General features: G+C 33.9%; 1 protein-coding gene across 1 annotated transcript in view; it reads left to right on the forward strand.

Annotated features, from left to right (window-relative positions):
- The window catches only part of LOTGIDRAFT_133948 (hypothetical protein), a gene marked incomplete at both ends in the record, with an annotated part of 54415 nt that overhangs the window by 8734 nt on the left and 24228 nt on the right, over nucleotides 1-21453 (forward strand). Inside the window, 5 exons of the mRNA XM_009067853.1 lie at nucleotides 5806-5918; nucleotides 6229-6340; nucleotides 8877-9089; nucleotides 9214-9324; nucleotides 9683-9817. Of these exons, the coding sequence (XP_009066101.1) occupies nucleotides 5806-5918; nucleotides 6229-6340; nucleotides 8877-9089; nucleotides 9214-9324; nucleotides 9683-9817 (684 nt within the window). The remainder of the gene's footprint in view (nucleotides 1-5805; nucleotides 5919-6228; nucleotides 6341-8876; nucleotides 9090-9213; nucleotides 9325-9682; nucleotides 9818-21453) is intronic.

Raw genomic sequence — 21453 nt, forward strand, 5'->3', positions numbered from 1 at the left:
TTCAAACAGGTGGAGTTTCTTGCCTTTCTTCATGGGGTGATTGACGTTTGATCAAAGTTTTAGCCACTTTTGGTGATGCTTCAGCTGGTACTTGCATGGGCGCTTCCTCTGGTACTTCTGGTGGTGTTTCAGCCGGTGCTCTGCTTGGTGCTTCAGCTGGTGCTCTGTTTGGTGCTTCAGCTGGTACTTCTGGTGATGTTTCAGCTGGTGCTCTGCTTGGTGCTTCAGCTCTTGCTCTGTTTGGTGCTTCAGCTGGTGCTCTGTTTGGTGCTTCAGCTGGTGCTCTGCTTGGTGTTTTTGCTCGTGCTCTGAAAGGTGTTTCAACTGGTGCTTCTAATGGCTCTTCTGGAGGTGCTCTGATTGGTGTTTCTGTGGTTCTCACAATTGTTGGTCGTTTGGTAAATATCCTCCATGGTGGCCCTGAAATGAAACAATTTCCTTTACTACTATGATCGCAAAGGACATTGTCAATCTTTTGAAAAACATTGCTAAAACTGTGAAAAAAAGCAGTCCTCTTAATGTTGTCTACAAAAGTTTGAATTGTCTGATTTTCCAGCTCATTTTATATTATCTGTGGGATGTGTTTAAATAAAATGTCAAGAACTTACTAGGTGTGGTAGCTGGGATAGAAATATTAAACTGAAGATTCCTAACCAATTCTAGTTTCTCAAGAAAGGTCAACTCTTTACGAGGCTCTTCCAGTTGACCCAAAGCCTCTCCTGCACCCATTTCTCCCATTAGTTCTGAAATATAACAGAATTTTCATTGAAATTTCGTTGGTTTTGTGGTATTTTTGGACTCATTTCATGTCTACCTCTTTCATTTTGTTGCCTTGTGGGCTTAAAGCATTTAATCCATGCAAGGCCATCTCATTGATTATGTGGGCTTGTGGATTTTTGAGCTTGTTTCTGTATGCCTTATTTAATAACAAGTCTCTCAATTATATATTCTAGTCGTACAGGAACACCTGATAGGACCCCTTGATTTAGAAACTCAAAGTATTTTTTAAGAGTCATTCTTACCTTCAGTAGGTGATGATCGTTTTTCTCGAAAAGTGGCTCTGGTTAGGTCCACTGGAATGCTTGGGTTGTCTGCATTAACAGTCTTAGAATCTGTACTGGAACTCCAAAGCTTGAAGAACTGTTTCTTAAAATTCGATCCTATTTCTCTAATTGGTCCAAGACTTCTGGGTTCCGATTTTCCAAATGTTGATTCCATAGTAATATCCGAAATTGTCATGGAATGAACACTACAGAGAGTTAGTCCAAGCATAAGGCACTTTGTGGGAAACATCATGAAAAGTTGATTAAAATCCTGATGAAGAATTTGTTTGTACACTAACTCTGAAATGGGAATAAAATTGAAACTGGTAAATTATGGTTGTTTTTTAACGGAACATTTAAATATCATAATTTTGTTAGAATTAAAATTGATTTTATGCAATTTGCTACAGAATAAAATAAGAATTCAGATGAAAAATAAAAAAGAATTCGTTGAATTTGTTTTAAAAAAAATTAAATTCTTGCTCTCTTCAAGATTTATTCTTAAAATCAATAAAAATTTTGCTCTCTCGAAAATAAGAATGTAGGATATCTTTAAAAAAATATACGTTTTTTTGCCCTCCATTTTTAAAAACATATAAGATTTTTACCTTCATAAAAAAAGAGTTCAATATTTGTTTACCTAATATCTTGGTATATTGATCATGATGTGTTGATGTTGAGTTTTCAAGATGAAACTGACTAGTGGTATTTAAGGGTATGAAGACAATAGGTTATGAAAGGTATAGCTTCACACCTTCTGGCTGTCTCGCTTGCTGGCTGGCTGGCTGCTCACTCTAGCTGGATGATTGATCACCTTACCTGTCACTCATTACCTGTGTCTGTCATTCAGTTTATATTGATGGATTGTCTTCTTACATTCTCTTGTATAATATACTGCCTTTACTTTTGAGAGATGGAGGTGGGGTGGGGGGTGATGTGGGTAGATGGGTGTTGTTCTGGTAAGGTACGGGAAGTGAGAAAAAAATGTTTTGGGGAAGAGGGGACGTGTGCGATGGGATCTTATGGTGCTGATGATTCTGAAATGGTGAGGGTTTTATGGAGTTGAAGTTTTTAAAAATAAGGGGTTGGATTTTGATAGGTTAGGAAGAGAGGATTAGCTGAATATAGTTGGTGTTTTTTTTTTCGGCCAGTGGGTGTTTGAATTAAAGGGCTTGAATTTAGAATAATTGGAAAGGGAAGATGTGGTTATGGGTAAATGATATTTAAGAGGTACTCTGGTACATGGTGGAATATGTCCTCAGGGTCAACAAGGGTCTGGTGGTAGCTTCAAATTCATCCAAGAGTATAGTTAAACCAACAACAATAGTTTGACAAGGAAGTTGTTTCTTTCCAAATTATTATTTATTAAAATCCAATCAGTTTATGCCAAAAAATAAGATAATGTGTCATGCGTCAATTATTGTGGTGTAAAGCCTCCTACTTCCTCCTATGTCAGGTGTCAAAACTATTTAAAAATATATATGATCTTTTTATTGTGTCACAGTTAATATAATGGTGTCTGTTTATCCCCTAATGCCTTGTATTTATGTGGCAGTTAATTTGTTACTTATAATGACATTGTTATGATAATCATCATCATCAGCTGTGACAATAGACACCTCTTGTGTTAGGTAATACAGCATTCAGGGCATTAGGGGTCAATTTAGGTGAAGTTTTGGACCTTGATAACTCATGAAGGTTTAAGCCTCCTGATTGGACAGTTGTTCACATTAAAAGAGATGTTCAACCAATCAGATTACTGTATCTTCATGTTTGATTTTGTAAGAACTAGCCTAAGGGCAGTAAGGGTCATTTCAGGTGAGCTTAAGAAGGTGTTTTAAGGTGAAAACCCTAGGGCCTTATCCTCGAAATTTTAACTTAGATTTTATCTCCCCTATTTTGTGGGTGATATTGAGCAGGAATGGTGTGTGTGGTGCCAGGCAGGGTATGCTTACTCTTCTAGACACCTGATACCACTTTTCATTATGAAATACTTACTCATATGTAATTGATATACTTCCTCATATGAAAAGTTCATTAGCTGCTAACAACGTTTTGTTTTTCTACATGGTAGATTTAGGCTTCTAGACACCTGATACCACTTCTCATTATGAAATACTTACTCGCTTATGATTGATATACTTCCTCATATGAAAAGTTGTGTTGTTTGGATTGCGGGTTTCATTTTGCAGTTTGGATCATTAGTACTTAAGTTTTTTTCAAAATGAAATTGATACCTCTTTCAAGTTCGATGCATTGCCAATGTTTTGGATTTTTTGGTTTTGTTTTGCGATTTGGGTCGTTAGTACTAGGGTTGTTTTTTTTATCACAAATTGAAAATGAAATATTGAGTATTTGGTACAGAATTGATTCAGGGGTGACTGTTCTCTATACTGGCTATATATCATTAAGAATGTGATGTATATTTCAAGGAAGGGAGAGACAGAGACCACGATGTTGAATATATAATGTAAATCACCTTCTGGCTACCTTCTCTCATCCGTCAAACTGTCACACAACATCCCTTGTCTCTTTTTATTCATTCATTTCTATTATTCATTCATTCGATTTATTCTTTCATTCATTTGTTCATTCATTTATTCAGTCATGCTTTTTACTTTCTTTGAAGTGATTTCCTATATTGATGCAATGATTAGTGAATGTTGTAATCAATATAATCACCATAATCAATATAATCACTGTTATCAATATTATCACTGTAATCAATATAATCACTGTAATTGATATAATTACTGTAATCAATATAATCACTAAAATTGATGGAAGTGATTATACTGATTGCAATGTTTATAATGATCACAGTGATTATATTGATTACATTGATTACTGTTATTACAGTTATTATATTGATAACAGTTATCATATTGATTACATTGATTGCAGTGATTATATTGATAACTATGACTGAATTGATTACATTTGGTTATATTGATTACAATTGGTTATATTGATTACAATTGGTTATATTGATTACAATTGGTTATATTGATTACAGTGATTAATTTGATTATACTGATTAATGATTACATTGATTATTGTGATTATATCAATTGTTATGATTAATTCTATTATTTTAAGTTTCTGGTTGTATTTTGGAGGTATAAGTATATATGTTCTCGTATTTTAGAATGTATGGGTTTGTGGGTATTGGTTCATAGCTATAAAAACAAATGGATTCATTGTCACCTAACTGTTCAATCTGTCAAATTTCTGGTGTATTTCATGACTAAAGTTGACAGTTTTTGTATTCCATGATCAGCACTTTATGTTAATTACCAGTATATTTTGTTCAGCATAAATTATGACATATTAAGAATGTAATAAAATGATATTTAATTATTCAACGCAGCAGAAAATAACATCGTTAAAACATTAATGAATTCGGCTTTTTTTTTTAAATCTGATATTAATGATATTTTTTTATACTACTTAAGTTATAAAATTAGAAACGATTAAAATATAAAAAGAATGATATATAATTATGCATTGTTAAAACATGGAATTTCCCAGAAATCCTCAGATGAAGACTTTGAATTAATCTCTTTTTTTAAAGAGCGTTTGAGTGGCTAAATATTTGAATGTGTTAAAAAATAATTATGTCCGTCTTTGGACAAACGCTGATGGACAGACTTTACATGTCAGTTCAACTCTGAATTTCCCAGAATTCCTCAAATGAAGACGCTAAATTAATCTCTTTTTTTAAAGAGTGTTTGATTTGATAGATACTTTAATATATTACAAAATAATGGATGCCAAGCACGAACACTGATGGACTGACTTTACTTGTCAGTTCAACACTGAATTTCCCAGAATTCCTTAAATGAATACACTAAATTAATCTCTTTTTATAAAGAGTGTTTGATTTGATAGATACTTTAATGTATTACAAAATAATTGTGTTGGTCAATGGATGCCAAGCACGAACGCTGATGGACAGACTTTACTTGTCAGTTCAAGCTAAAAGGAAGACGCTAAATTAATCTCTAAATACAGAGAGCACATTTTTCAATGTGTTACAAATAATTTCGTCTGACTTTAGATGATCAGCGAAAAACATACCATAGAAAAGTCATGAAAAAGACAAATCTAGATCCGTGTTGAAATAAAATGGGTCGAATACTTCCTCTAGTACAAATCCCAGTGTTGAATTTGTCGTCATGGAAATCAATTTTATTGGTTTAAAAACGTCACTCCTTACAAAAATGATCAAAAATAAACAATAGATATAATAAAATTGACATTTTCCTCGCGTTTATTCGATGATATCCAATAATGTTGTTTCAATCAAAACAAAGCGACCTAGAAATTGGAAAAAACACAAAAAAAATATGTAATTTGTCATGATCAATCAAACTTATGTTGATGTTTAACATTTGATTATCATATTTCAATTCAAGCATGTTTGACTGACTTCAAAGAAATTTCAGAAAAATGTTATAATTGATGATAATTTGAAAACATTCGAGATAATTCTAATGTATCATATGTCTTATACCTTGACTACAATAGTCACCTTTCTTGTATTACGGAAGTTTGTAAATGCAGACATTTTGAGTGAATACAGCCAATTAGAGCTCTTGACGGAAAGTCTGTAAACAATAAGCCACAATATTTACTGTCTGTCTGTCGAGGGCTCTGATTCGGGTATCAGGATTGGGTAATAATGGGTAATTTTTGACCAGTCTCTGAGGTGGTGTTCTTGTTCAGCTCCACCTATATTAAGTTGTCTTTGTATCTTCAGGTATCAGGAGAGAAAGTGAGTAAATTGAGTCTGGTAGATTTAGCTGGAAGTGAACGAGCTCAGAAAACAGGAGCTGTAGGTGATAGACTGAAAGAGGGCAGTAACATCAACAAGTAAGTATCAGTTGTCTTTGATGCCAGGAAGATACCCAATAAATGCCAATATCTGGTAGGTAGGTCACATTCCAAAAATAGTCCAAGTGAAGTAGCATTTGCTTAGTCTCTGACTACTTTGGTACCATATTCCAAGATAGAAATTGCTACGTCTTGGAATCCAGTTTAATTCATCAGTAGATGGCGCCTCAAAGTCTCTACCAATTTTTATGTTTTGGAAACAGGAGATGGTCATAAACCAGTTGTGAGCTACCCTTTGGATCTGGCTGTCCAGGATGCGCCCTTATGGATCTTCTTATTTGTATTTCAGGTCCCTGACAACCCTTGGTTTGGTGATCTCAAGTCTTGCAGACCAAGCTGCCGGCAAAAACAAAAATAAATTTGTACCCTACAGAGATTCTGTGTTAACATGGCTGTTAAAGGTAGGTAACTCTTATTAGCTTATCTTAAGTTCATGTATAGATGTTTAAAAATGACAGAAATGCGCTTTTCAATGATGATAAATCTTGGTCGTTCGTCTGTTGTTCGTCTGTTGTGGTCACAAATTACAGAGACATCAAACCTCCTAAAAAATGGAAGTTGGGTCAAAAAATCTTCTACTAATTACAAAATTATGGAACGAATTTAGATACTTTAAAATTCAAGCCATAAATTTTGGCATTCCTTTAAAAATGAAGAAAATTTGAATCTCCAAAACAGTCTGAGTTCAGTCACATGTGTTATTTGAGACATCAATTTGGAATTGAAAAGAAAGTTGTGGAGAAAATTGACAGCTTTAAACAAAGGCTTTATATGGAGACAATTATTTTCCCTTCAGATGTTCTGCTTTTCTATTAAAATATTCTGGAAGTTTCTTTGAACTGGGGGAAGAAGAAAAATAAGGTTATCTTATAAAAATATAAGATTTAAAGGAAAAGTTTGGTCTAGAATTAGGTTTATTTTGGAGTTGGTGGAATCCGTCTGGATTTTTTAGGATAGTTAAATTTCATTTGATGAGTCACAGTTGCATTCAATCCAGCTGTAAAATGAGGATGGATGATCTGGTAGAGCTCAATGCCAAGAGGTTTGTCCTAAGACCAGCAGGATCCCCATCATTCCAATTGACCCAGCTGTAATTTGATACTGAAAGATCAATGCCAAAAGTTTGGCCTGGTAAACTGGATCCTCATTATACCAGTTGAACAAGTTGTTATTGGGTACTGACAGATCAGTGCTAAGAGATTTGGCCAAGGGCTGGCTGGTACACAGGATCCTCATTTTACTAGTTGACCCAGCTGTAATTTGATACTGAAAGATCAATGCCAAAGGTTTGGCCAAGAGCTGGCTGGTAGAAAGGATCCTTATGAACCTAAGTTGTAATCCTTACAAAATGGTGGTTTTTCTATCCAATTCTGATGAGGATTGTGTACCTGAAGATGAGATTTATTCTTGACATTCCCTTTTCTATTATTTATTCTGTTTGATATATAGAGTTAGATATTATATCTTCATTCTGTAAATGACATTTTGATATCTGTGTTCCTTATAAACGCAATCTTATTGTATTTTTCTATTGCGTAATACAAGTTAGAAACATCTCAGGATTCCACTTTTGTCTCTCATTCTTTCTACCAGCTGTTCCTTGACCAGAACTTGGTAATGGTCTATTCAGTGAATGAAGAACAACCATTTTTATCAAGGATAACAATTTAGGTTTTTAGGATGCTTTCTAGCAGCTGTTTCTTGAACCAGACCTTTGGTAGTGTTCTTTCTGGTAAAAGAAAGAATCATCATAATTGATATTTTGTGGGCTAGCTTCTTGGCAATGATCTTTACACTAAAAGAGACACAACCAAGATTTACAAGGACCACTTTTTTCAAGGGTCTTTTTTAACACAAAGTCCTTGTCCAAAACCATGTATCACATGGATAACAACCGGCTGGTCATTGGTCAAACCTTTTGGTATTTATCTTGTGGACAAAACATCATGCTTATTCTTCCCATTCCCTTGAGACAGCCGTCCTCTAAACAGCCTCAATCTGCTAACGCCACCATCCAAACACCTACAGCCACTTTTCATCAGCTCTTGAAGAGTAAGCATGCTGTTTTAGCCACAACAACACGGAATAACACTGTGCAACAGCCAGTTTAAGACAGCTGCAAGCTACCACCATGAAAATTGAACCCTCCCATTCAGCTCTGCTACCGCCAACATCTAAATTGGTGTGTGAGAACTATAGCGGCTGGCGTAGAGATATATATTGATTGGAGTTAATGGGTTGTCAGGAGTGTAGTAATTTATCGTGATTTGTTTTCAAACTAAACAGATAACTGTCCATTTTCTCTTCCACTATTCTATTTATCTTCCCATCAAACATTTTCCCTAAACAGTCATTTTACCTTTCTATAGACAGTTAGGCACTTTAACGTTGATGGAAATTACAGCCTTGCTTTTCGAAAAAACTTTCAATAATTTCTTTTTTTCTTGTGTTGGTTGTTTAAAGATCTTGTCATAAGAAACTTAAGAAAAATAATTTAACAGTCAAGTTTTGTTTCCTTTCTTGGTTAGATCAATACATTCCTCATTTTTTTGGTCATTAATGTTCATCCATTTGTGAAGAGTTTTGTTGCAGATCAGCTGCAACACTTACCCCACTATGGATCTAAAACCTCTTTATGTTTCCTTCTTTTTTCTGAGCATTTCCCCCTTTCTCTAAACTTTCTCATGATTTCCCGCCCTTTTCTGTGAATTTTCCAATATGGTGACTTTATATGGGGGGAAAACAGCCAGTACCATCTTCCCTGTGTCTTTTCTCTAACTATTCTGCTACAGGCTTTTCCCCTCATCCATGACAACCTTGGTGAAAACAGTGAAGCACTTCCCCCACATGATCACAATTCCCTCTTTCCCCCCATTCCTCAACCTGTCCCTTTTTCTAAATTTCCAATCCTCACGAGATTTGGCTAATCTGTTCCAGGACAATCTTGGTGGTAACAGTAAAACAGTAATGATAGCGACCATCAGTCCAGCTGGTGATAATTATGAAGAGACCCTGTCCACGTTACGTTACGCTGACCGTGCCAAGAGAATTGTCAACCATGCTGTCGTTAATGAAGACCCTAACGCTAGAATCATACGAGATTTACGTGAAGAACTAGAGATGCTACGCAATCAACTCAGAGATGCACAGGTTCGTTATGTTACCACAAAAAATCTAATTTTAGAATGGAAATTTCTTGTCTTTGAAAGGTATAACTCTGATGCCATTCTATGAAAGAATTGGGTGTTATACTTATCTGGTATTTTAATTTCAGAGCATGCAGGCGCCAGATCTCAAAGACAGGCTGCAGGAATCAGAACATTTGATGAAGGAAATGACGAAGACTTGGGAAGAAAAATTAAAAGAGACTGACATGATCCATACTGTAAGTTTTTGTTATTCTTTTGGAGGCCTACACCTTCTTAAACATTTGTTAAAATAACCTGTTTTAACCAATCAAATCCCTTCAGTCTCTCACAAAATACCAGATTTGAAGAGGGCAGAAATTTGATTGGTTAAAGCAGGGTTAGGTTAAAAATATGCTATATAATAATGCTATACAATAATGTAATCCCTGATATACCAGTAAAAAAGTTCACCCAGTCTTTGATGACCGAATTTATAATCTTCATTAGGAAACAGAGCTTTGATTTCCCTTTGACATTATCCTACATTTTTCTTTGCCGGAAATCCAATTAACGATAGAGCCATTTTTTCTAACATGAAAGAAATTTTTTTTTCAGCAACGACATAATGCCCTAGAACAGATGGGAATATCAGTGGAAACATCTGGTATCAAGGTAGAACAGGGCCGAGCTTTCCTCGTTAACCTTAATGCTGACCCCTCACTTAACGAACTTCTAGTCTACTACTTGAAGGTATGTTGTCCTTTATTTTGCCGTCAATTCAAACACAGTAAATATATTTTTTTTATGAGAAAAGGCATAAACTTTGAATGCATTGTGTTTTATTTCTTACATGTGCTGATTGTAAACACATTTTATGTGTTCTGCACACCAACATCAAAACACATGAACCCTAATGTGCTCAAATCACAGAAACAACAAATTCAATACACAATCAGAATCAAACTTCCTCAACACAACACATCAACACATATGTGTTCAATGCATGCAGCACTTTAACATTTAATGTGTTCAAAACACAAACACTTCATGTGTTCCCATCTGAACACATGGCACAAACATCTCATGTGTTAATCAACTCTTTAAGTTTTCCTCACCTAAACATATATATCAACTTTTATAAGTTATAGTTTCTACAAGTTAGAATTTAACCTTTTCAGTATTGTTAAAGAAATAATTTAATTTGGAACTGGTAAAAGATGAATTTTGTATGTCCTGGTAACATTTCAATTTACTCAACACTTTCTCATGGTATTTAGATTAGGTTACTGCAATGTATTTTGTAAAAATGTCTCACATATAATTTGATTTTGTACTAAAATTATGGTTTTTTTATGGACTATTTTTTTTATTGCATCTTCTTTCGTTCATACAACGACAAAATACAAATTTTCATCTGACTTCTGATAGTTATTTTGACAGATGTTGGTTAAGCAAGAGTCAGAAAAACTTGACAAATTCTAATGGGGATCTAACACCTAAATCAAATACTTTTAAATATATATTTAAAACTCAATAATTTTGAATTTTAAAAAATACTCACTTGAGCAAATTTGCAAGTGGATGTAGCGCAAAGAAAGAGACATTTTTAAGGGCTATAGTCATAAAATTATTTGCCTTACCAGCTGACTAAACCTTATTTAATATACCTGTATCACTTTTAAAAATGGAAAAATAAATGACTTTTTTAACATTTAATTGTCTGTCAAAATCTAAAATAAAAACGTTAAGAAATGGGACTGAAAATGATAAACGACACACTTTTAAAGGCCATTATTGTATGTTTCGGCCATTATTGGTGAAAATTATACATCCGCATTGTTTCCCAGCGGAAACTTAAAAACATAGCGACTTATGTAATCTATTTTTAACTCTACGGCAAGATATTTTGAGTTAAAATTTAAAGGAAAGGTTTGGTTTCATTGATTTGAGCACACAAATTTTCCAACCAGACTGCCCCTTTAAGGCTAATTCAGTTTCGTTAAAAAAAAATGGACGCTAGAAAACATATTCATGTCAGGATACACGTATTAATCTTTCGACCTCTCATGCCAGGAAATTCCATCAGAAAAACCTCTTCTCTCTAAATCAAATCAATTTTCAGTTTACACCGAACTTCCAGAAAGAAAATGGCGCTGAAAATGTCAATGCCGATCAAGATCAGTTTAATAAAAGTTAATCCAATCAAAATACGCCTAACAAAATCAAACTGTCAATTTAACCAATCAAATTACTTGTAACAAATTTAAACGTGGCGTAAATTGAATTAGAAAAGGAGTTATAATTAAATTATAGCCCGTAGAAAAAACCTCGAGCGTGTTCATCACAATTTTTATTGTGAATGATTCTGAATGATTCTCGTGACTTGTATATTGCGTGGTTAAATAGTTTGTAGATTATCTCTACTAGCACTCCAGGCTTCGGTTAATTCTCGGTTGTAACCGCGTCGGTTAATTCTCGGTTGTAACCGAGCGGTTTAGAAATACAACAGACATATCGAAATCTTTATACAGAATGAAATAAAGTGAGTGCAAATAAAGTATTGTACAACAGAAACCACCCTGTTTATTTTAGGTGTGGAGCTAGGTAATGTGTTGTGCTTAAATGAAATATCATTGTACCACCCTTAGGTTTTGATTCTCAGAGCTAGGTGATGTGTTGTGATTTGAGGTGATGTGTTGTTTGTCTCTAACAAAACATTGTACAACAACAACCACTTTTACAACAAAAACCACCCATAGATTTTCCTTAGAGCTGGGTGATGTCTGTTGTTTGTAAGTAAAACCTTTTACAACAACCACTCTTAAAATTTATTCCTGAAGGCTAGGTGATGTTTTTCTATAGCAAAACTTTGTACAACAGTGAACCACCCTGATATTTCAGTGATGTGTGGTGTTTGTAAATATGACAAATCATTGTACAACAGTGAACCATCTTGATATTTCTCAGAGTTCTGTGATGTCTGGTGATTGTAAGTAAATAACAGTACGGTACAACAGTGAACCACTCTTAGGTTTTACTATCTATATTGAGTTGAGGTGAACCACTTCACCAGTCACCACTGGGTGTTAGACAGTACTATCACAAACATACTGCAGTGTAACTGTGACTGTGATTATGTATTCTAATACTGACTTGTTTTCCTGTCTCTAGAATGAAAGCTGTCAGAATCAGATATTGTCAGTGTGAGTCGAGTCTTCTATTGAATTAATCCAGTTCCTACTTAGACTAACCTATGACCTACTTGGTTCTTAAAGTTCCTTTATTACAGTGTGCTATATATACTGTATATTTGCGAATATAATGCACATGTAAAATACCCTTTTTTGCATCCAAGGAATTGGGAAAAATATATTTCTATTAATTGTGCAGTTGATTTGTGGATACTCTCTAAAAGACCATTTCAGCTCGGTTCTTAGACCTTTAAGCTCATATTGCCCTCAGTTATGTCACATGTGAAGCTCAGGGCATGAATTGCCAACACGTTGTCCTATTTTCTTCAACAAAGCTTAAAGAAAAACTGGGAGCTTAAAGCTCATGACCTAAGACTTTTTATCTCAGAGCTTAAAGCTTAAGCTTAGGACTTATCCTTTATGCTCTGGCACTCAGTGACTTCACTGAATATCACAGAGCTTCAAGCTCATGACTTAGGCCTTTTTAACCTTTGCCATTTAGTGTTTAAAAGTTGATGAAAAAGACGAAAATATAAGTTCATAAATCATCATTAAATTCAAGTTAAAACTCTCCAGATTCCAGTTTTTTTTTAAACCAACAAACTGGTGTCGAAATCTGTTTAAAAACAAAGTAGAATTTAAAGTTAAAAGGAAGCTTGTGAACTCCCAAGAGAGATTGGCGTTAAAGGCAGGAACGATTTTAAAATATTTGATTTTGATTTGGTGTCAGTCAGAGAGAAAAAAGTGAAAGAATTTTAGAAATACTCAGATGTCTACAGGGAGAAAGGTTGTTAAAATTCAATCTAAAAATTCCTACTTTATATCGATTATCAGTCTAAAAACTTTGTCTCTGAATTTTTCTCCTGACTGAGTTTTGAATCTATTGTTGATGGTACAGATGGAAATTGGATTTAATTCAGTGAAAAAGTAGTGAGTTGAAATTTCTTTCCCAAAGTCATGCAAGTTTGTGGAAATTTGTGCTTATATTGCTCATGAGCATTGTGTTTTTGTGGTTGCTATCTTGGCATATTTACAAAGTTAAAACTGACATATGTATCAAAATAAAGTTGGTATATAAACAACAGGAAAAATGACATTTGTATCAGGATGAAATTGACATACATACAAGTAGAATACTGACATATATACACAAGGAGAAAACTGACATATATATGTATCGGGATAAAACTGACATACAAGGAGAAAACTGACATACATACAAGGAGAAAACTGATCTATTTATACAAAGTAAAAACTGACATATACACAAATAAAAACTGACATATATAAAAAGTAAAAACTGATGTATATACAAATAAAAACTGACATATACACAAATAAAAACTGACATATATACAAATAAAAACTGACATATATACACACAGGAAACTGGCATATATACACACACAAAATCTACAAGAAGAAAAATGATGAACATACAAGAAGAAAACTGACACATACACAAATAAAACTGACATATATACAAAATGAAAAGTGACATATATACACAAGGAAGTTTCAAGAAAATCATTTGTTTAATATTTGCTCTTTTATAAGCCATTAGAGTTTGTGTCAGCTATTTTGAAAATTGAAAAAAAAAAATTCTATTTTAATCTATTTGGAATTAGATATAAACTGAGTAGGTTTAGAATAATAGATAATGATATATTACATGTCAGTTATATTTTCTCTTTTACATTATTTTATTCAACTCAAATTTCACAAAACTTTCTACAAATTTAGTTATGTTTGTCTTTCAAAGGGAAGAAAAGTAAATTTTGTTTTATTTATCTTGGTTACTTGGAAACACCTGATGATACTTCTCTTTGGAGGAGTCCACTACTATACAACTTTTACTCTCGATTTTGACATACTTTGGGTGAGATTTTTGATGTACGGAATTGTCTTGCTTGTATAAATTTTGATCACTAGTGTTCTGAGGAATCTTTTATTGAACTGAATACTTAAGAATTTCCCTCATTGCACACTGCATGGCATTAACTTTCTTCATTAGCCGAACAGCTGCAAAGATTCTTTTAGCTTCATTGTATTTTCTGTTTAAATTTTGGAATTTATAAGTTTGTTTGAGAGCAGCTGGTTTTGAGAATTTGATTCAGAATTACATGTTCCATTCCGTGTACTTATTATCCAAGACACAGACTCGCAGGATGTTGAGGAACCTTGTAAGGAACTCTGTCCTATTATAGAGCACAATGGTAGCGATGGTTCTAATGTTCGTTAGACTAACGAGATAGACCACCAGTATTAATTTATTCTATTGTATTGCCTCCTATCTAATTAAGTGTCGGCTCGGTTTCCTGAATACCAACTGGTTAGAAACATAATGATACTAATTCCTTAATTTGTAGATTTCTTTCTGATGAAATACAATCCCGGCTTAGATCAAGATAAAACCTTCCGATTTTTCAACCAGGTTTCCCCCATGTCAGTGATACAGGTAAGAGGGGCTGACATGGGAAAAGTGTCTAGTCGTTCAGATGGGACAATAAACCGAGGCCCCGTGTGCTACAGGCTGTGTACTACAGGCTGTGAGTTAAAGATCCCTCGACAGTTGGAAATCAAACAGGAGTAGGATTATGTCACTGTACTGGTAAAATTTGCCTCATTTTACACTGCATGTATTACCTGTTGCATATGTTCTGCCCAATTAGGTGCAGAAGAGTTGGACATAAGACTCCATTCATTTCATTTCATTTTTTCTTACTGGTAGATGGTTAACGTGATTTTACGTCTTGTAAGGAAGTTGTCTGCAAGTTAAAGAACATCAGAAAACACATTTATCTTTTTTATTTGTGGATTTACATAATAGGCTTTTATGTCCAGACCTATTTATCTTCAAGTAAAATACCTTCTGACAGCAACGTCCTGATAGATCACGTCTAATAGATATCATTACCCAGTCAATCACATTGTTTCAATAAAAGTTAACAGCTTTATAGTCTTGTATCTCCAGACTTGTTAATCACTTCCATGACTTTTTACAACAGCCTTTTCGCTGCGATAAAAATCATCTTGTTATTGCGTAAAAAAAAAAATCTAGTTTCTTTATAAACATAATTCACTATTCGACTCTAAGGCGCTTGATTTTGATTCGTCTGTGGTTCCACCCCCAGAACTGCCCCTTTTAAGAAGTTAGTTTGGGTAGGGCTGATGCGTAAATTGTCCATAAAAGACAAAAGAAGTAACAATGATTCCTCCATAGAATACAGAAAGAGTATGCTCATGCCACAGGTGTCACAAAATTTTGCCCCATTGCATACTACAAAGCATTGCCTGTCTTCATTAGTCTTATTAGGTGCTGAAAATTAATATGTACAAGTCTATTTTAAACTTTTATCTGCAGTGTTGCCTGCATTCTGTCGCAATTCCATCTAAAGATTGGCATCAAAGGAATGAGTTAGAGCTGTTGTCATCTTGACAGTGATTGGATGAAATCCGCCTACATCTTGCCATAATTATCTAGGCTGAAAACTATCCTGGCTGAATCAGGAAGATGTAAAACTCTCTTGCATTTTGTTTCTATAGTAGTCAGATTTCTTCAAACAGATCTGATATTTGCTGGGTTTTTTTCCTCGTGATTCATGTTGGTTTTTCGTGTCGATTTTTTCTGAATCAGGAAATGTCAGAGATGAAAAAAAAATGAAATTGATTCTAGTCGAGCTGGAAAGCCAGATGTTTTTACGATAGTTTACTTCAAGTCGGCGTTCGATAAACGATCTGCTCTCCAAATGTTTATTCCAGCGGAAAATTGATAGACTTGATTCACAGGGCTGATATGATAGAGAAAACTAGTCTCGTAAAAAGTTCCCAATGAGCGATATTGCCTTTGTGGACTTTTGTAAGGGATTCCACTTCTTGCAGAGTGACCTTAGGTGTTCCTGACCTTCTTGTAGCCAATTTTGAAGGTCCTCTGATTGTTTTTTAAAGGGTCTTATGGTTGTTCATTCAAGGGTCTTTTGGTTGATCCTTCAAGGGTCTTTTGGTTGTTATTCAATGGTCTTTTGGTTGTTCCTTCAAGGATCTTTTGGTTGTTCATTCAAGGGTCTTTTTATCATTATTTAAAGGGTCTTTGAATGTTATTAAAAGGGTCTTGTAATTGTTTCTTCTGATATATTATTTCTTATAGTTAATTAAAGTGTATGTTGGTTGTTAATTAAAGGGTATATTGGTTGTTAATTAAAGTGTATGTTGGTTGTTAATTAAAGGGTATATTGGTTGTTAATTAAAGGGTATATTGGTTGTTAATTAAAGTGTATGTTGGTTGTTAATTAAAGGGTATATTGGTTGTTAATTAAAGTGTATGTTGGTTGTTAATTAAAGTGTATGTTGGTTGTTAATTAAAGTGTATGTTGGTTGTTAATTAAAGGGTATATTGGTTGTTAATTAAAGTGTATGTTGGTTGTTAATTAAAGGGTATATTGGTTGTTAATTAAAGTGTATGTTGGTTGTTAATTAAAGTGTATGTTGGTTGTTAATTAAAGTGTATGTTGGTTGTTAATTAAAGGGTATATTGGTTGTTAATTAAAGTGTATGTTGGTTGTTAATTAAAGTGTATGTTGGTTGTTAATTAAAGGGTATATTGGTTGTTAATTAAAGTGTATGTTGGTTGTTAATTAAAGTGTATGTTGGTTGTTAATTAAAGGGTATTTTGGTTGTTAATTAAAGGGTATGTTGGTTGTTAATTAAAGTGTATATTGGTTGTTAATTAAAGTGTATGTTGGTTGTTAATTAAAGGGTATATTGGTTGTTAATTAAAGGGTATATTGGTTGTTAATTAAAGGGTATGTTGGTTGTTAATTAAAGTGTATGTTGGTTGTTAATTAAAGTGTATGTTGGTTGTTAATTAAAGTGTATGTTGGTTGTTAATTAAAGGGTATTTTGGATATTTAACGGTATTCCAATCATTATTTAAAGGGTTTTGTTTAATACAAGGGATACAGGTTTAACTGTATTAAGTTTATCCGAACCACACGAATTCAAAGAATATTGAGTTATCTTTGATGAGGTGTGAAATTGAATTAAGTTAGTTTTTCATCGTTTATTGACTGTACTTTTTACAACATTTACAAATCTCAACAACTTCTGTTTTTTTTTAATCGAATTATCTTGGAAATCTGAATCAATTTTGAGTAATGGCTTGTGTGTTCTATACAGAGAAAAGATACAACATTAAGTTAGTGTACAATTAAATATATTTCTTTGAACACTTGCTGCCATTTTGAGATTAAAATATGTTTATTATTACCGGTAACCAAAATTTGATTTGTTAATCATAGGATTAAACCACATTTTTGTGTTCTATGCAGAGTTAAAATACAGCATTAAGTTAGTGTACAATTAAATACATTTCTTTGAACACCTGATACCAGTTTCAGATTAGAAAATTTGTTTGTTCAACTTCAGCAATCAAAACATCAAAACCAGATTTTTGTGTTCTATGTAGAGTTAATATTCTGCATTGAGTTAGTGTACAATTAAATACATTTCTTTGAACACTTACTGAGATTTTGTTTGTGCTTAACCAAAATTCAACTTCCTTATTAAAACTTCATAAAACAATTTTTTACGACTTTTATTTTCTGTTCCATATTCAGCCTTCAGATATTTTAACTTTTGACCTTTTAGAAATTTCAATAATACTTTAAAAGCAAGCCTGGATTATTGCAATAAATTCTCCTGTCATCATTTTTATGCAATTTTTAATCTTTTCCAATTACAATTTTCTAGTTTTCTTTGAAGAGAACCATTTTTACAATAGATGTTTTTACTTCAAGAATGACAGAAAATTGCTATTTTCCAAATTGAGCAATTTTATTGCCTCTTTTACATCATGTAATTTGTCAAGTATTCTTTTAATAATTTCTGCCTTAAGCCAGATTATTTCAGTTTAAAGGGACAGGTCCGCGATTCGTTTGACCAATCGTATCTTTCAGAAATAGGAATTTTTTAGCTGAGCTAATCAGTAATAGTGTTCACAGCTCACCGTCGAACTTTGAGCCTTCAAATCTATGTGTGTCTAGAATTATCTTTTTTTGAGACTCAGCCATATATAGAAAAGACATCTATAGATTTTGAAATACAATACATTGCGTTAGATTTTTTTGAATAAGGGGGCCCTATATAGAATAACAAGACTCAGTGAGCTTTGCAAGAGGGACATCATGCTTTTCATCAAAAATTCAAAATCGTTTGTCAAAATCTCATTTCTGGCGTTCCCCGTCGTCGAGTAGCGATTCGTTTCACTGGACAGTGCCGTTTTAAATTACTTCATTAACAGATTTATTGATTTTACGGATAGACTCGTGGAATACAGACACTCTCTTAGTTTATTAGTTACGGTCCAGCTATTGGATTAAGGACTAGTTTTAATCATTGAAATTGACAGTTGTGAAGGTCAGTCGGTCTGAAAGTTTTCTAAGCGAGAACGACCGTCCAATCTTTAGACTGATTAATGTGATCAGTTGAATCTGATTTCCTAGATTGTTTCTTATTAAAAAGTAACAAATTGGCTTTGTAGACACTCCAAAATAGATGTGGATTGACAAATTGTTCTGTTAGTGGTATGGTAGAATGGCAAAGGGGTTTGGCAAAGGACCAGCTGGTAGACAGGGTCCTTATCCTTCCAGTCGTCCCAGCTGTAAATGGGTACAGATAATCCAGGAAAGATCAATGCCAAGAGGTTTGGTCAAGGACCAACTGGTAGAAAGGATCCTCATTATTCCAGTCAACCCAGCTGTAAATGGGTACAGATAATCTGGGCACGATAAAAGTCAAGAAGTTCGGCCAAAGACCATCTGGTAGAAAGGGTCCTCATTAGTCAACTCAGCTGTAAATGGGTACCTTTAATCCAGGAAAGATCAATGTCAAGAGGTTTGGCCAAAGGATCAGCTGGTAGAAAAGAACCTTGTGAACCTCAGTTGTTCTCCTTGTAAAATATAGTTATTACTTTCTTTTTTCCACTGGAATAAATCTCCTAAAATGGATCCTAAGGGCACTTAAGTGGTTCTTCTGGTAAAAAATGGTTTCTTTCTCTCCTTTTTTGGAAGCTGTAATCTGATGAGGGATACAAGTAGAACTTGATAAGTATGGCAGAAGATTTTTAATATCTGAACTGTTTATTAGAGGATTAAGGAAGACGACTCCAGACATTAGCTCTAGGGCTGATTAGATGATTACTGCTGGATGATATTAGATAGGGCTGTCTTTAAGCTCAAGATTAATGTTGACTGATATTACTTCTACCCCAATTTTGTTATTTCCATCTTGTGACTTAAATAAGTCATCTTGTGACTTAAATAAGTCATCTTGGAATGCCAAGTCATCTTTTAGACTACCAATAACTTAGGTTCTCTGTTATCCTGTCTGTAGTCCTGTCTGTTATCCTGTCTATGAATCAACCCAAATTTGATTTGTTCATCATCATTCATATCTCTCCAAAACCCCTCTACATAGTTTCATGAGTCTACCAGCTGGTCCTTGCCACTGTGGTCAAACATCTTGGCTTTATCGATGATTATCTGTACCCATTTACAACTGGGTAGACTGACAAAATGAGGAAAGATGACTTATTCTGTACCCATTTACAGCTGGGTTGACTTGAATAATGAGGAAAGTTGACTTATTCTGTACCTATTTAAAAAATACAGGTATAGTGAGGACAGATGACGTATTCATGGTCACCAAATGCTCAAACTACTGTTGGTTATGCCAGCAAGAGCTGCCCTGCCAGTCATGTCCAGAAAATAAGCCAAATCAACAGTCCTGATGTGTTGTGGTTCTCAGCTGATAGCTGACTATTGGTTTTCTATACAGCTGTGAGTCAGTATGGTTTAACTGTGATAGAAACAGAGTAGACCATATATAACACACCACTGTATGATCTCTGTACAGTTTGAAAGAGAACGCTTGATAACGCTTGTCAAATACAGCGTTCTGTGTTCTACAGGGATCAATATTTGAGTGACAGGTTTTTAAAATCTACTGTCTGATGACAGAGAGCTTTAACAATTATTTTGGTTTTTAGTGTTTGAAGACGTGTTGGATTTATCTTTCCGGTTTTTGTCATCGTTTGTTTTCGAATTTGGAGTATTTCATTACGATTAAGTGAATTTCATTATGATTAAGTAAATTTCATTACGTTTTGTGAATATTTCATTACAGTTTTGTGTTTTTTTCATTACGTTTTAGGAATATTTCATTACAATTTTGGGAATATTTCATTACAATTCTGGGCATATTTCAGTATTTTCCATTTAGTTATTTGAAAGTGACTAGATTCGTTGAATTGTTATATACAGAAAAAGTGAAACTTAACAGAATCAAAAAAAATAATATTGAAACGTCAATGGATTTGGTATATGGACAACTTATAGAGTATTTTGGGCTTTTTCTGGTTTTTCCTCATTCATTTTTGACAATTTCCCATGAAGTTTCTACTGCAGTGCTTTAGATGAAAAAAAAAAACATTTTGTAAAGTGATTTATCTTGTATGGAAAGATACATCTATCTGTTGACGTTACTGTATACCCAGGAGTTTTAATTTATTGGTCGTCTATCTGCACTAGTTCTTTAACTCATTTGTTTATTTCGCCTATCTGCACTAGATATAAAAATGTAATTTGTGAAGTTGAAATAATTCTGATGCGTGAATGATGAGTTATCATCAAATGCCATGAATACCTGACTGTTCAAATGGATTCAAAATGGTCTTTCATGGAAACTTTTTCTCGGATACGAAATTCATATCATTGGATACAGAAAAACGTAAAGTAAGTATGAAAATGTATTTTTTGTTTTGCCGTCTGTTTGATAATTTGAATGGTGCAAATCAAAGCTATCTGTGTCCCTGATACACATAAAAAATTTAGATAACTTCTTTACAATCCCTTTAAAGAAGTATTTTATACCGAAAGGGACCGGTTGAACCACGTCCATGGACCCCCACTCCTTAGGGTGCCCCAATTCTATAAATAGCATTAACTACCCACTGGAAATCTTTAAATCTTCCAGTAACAGAATTAAATTGACTTACAAGGGGGATCTCAGAATGCATGAAAGCTTAATATGTTAACCAAAAAATATCTTAGGGGGAAAAAAATCCAGGGCCGCCATCCCACTGATCGAGTTGAGCCATTGGTTGGTATAGATGTATTCTCCAAGAGCTAGCTAAGTTGG

The sequence above is a fragment of the Lottia gigantea genome (genome assembly GCF_000327385.1).
Source record: "Lottia gigantea unplaced genomic scaffold LOTGIsca_87, whole genome shotgun sequence".
Lineage (NCBI taxonomy): Eukaryota > Metazoa > Mollusca > Gastropoda > Lottiidae > Lottia > Lottia gigantea.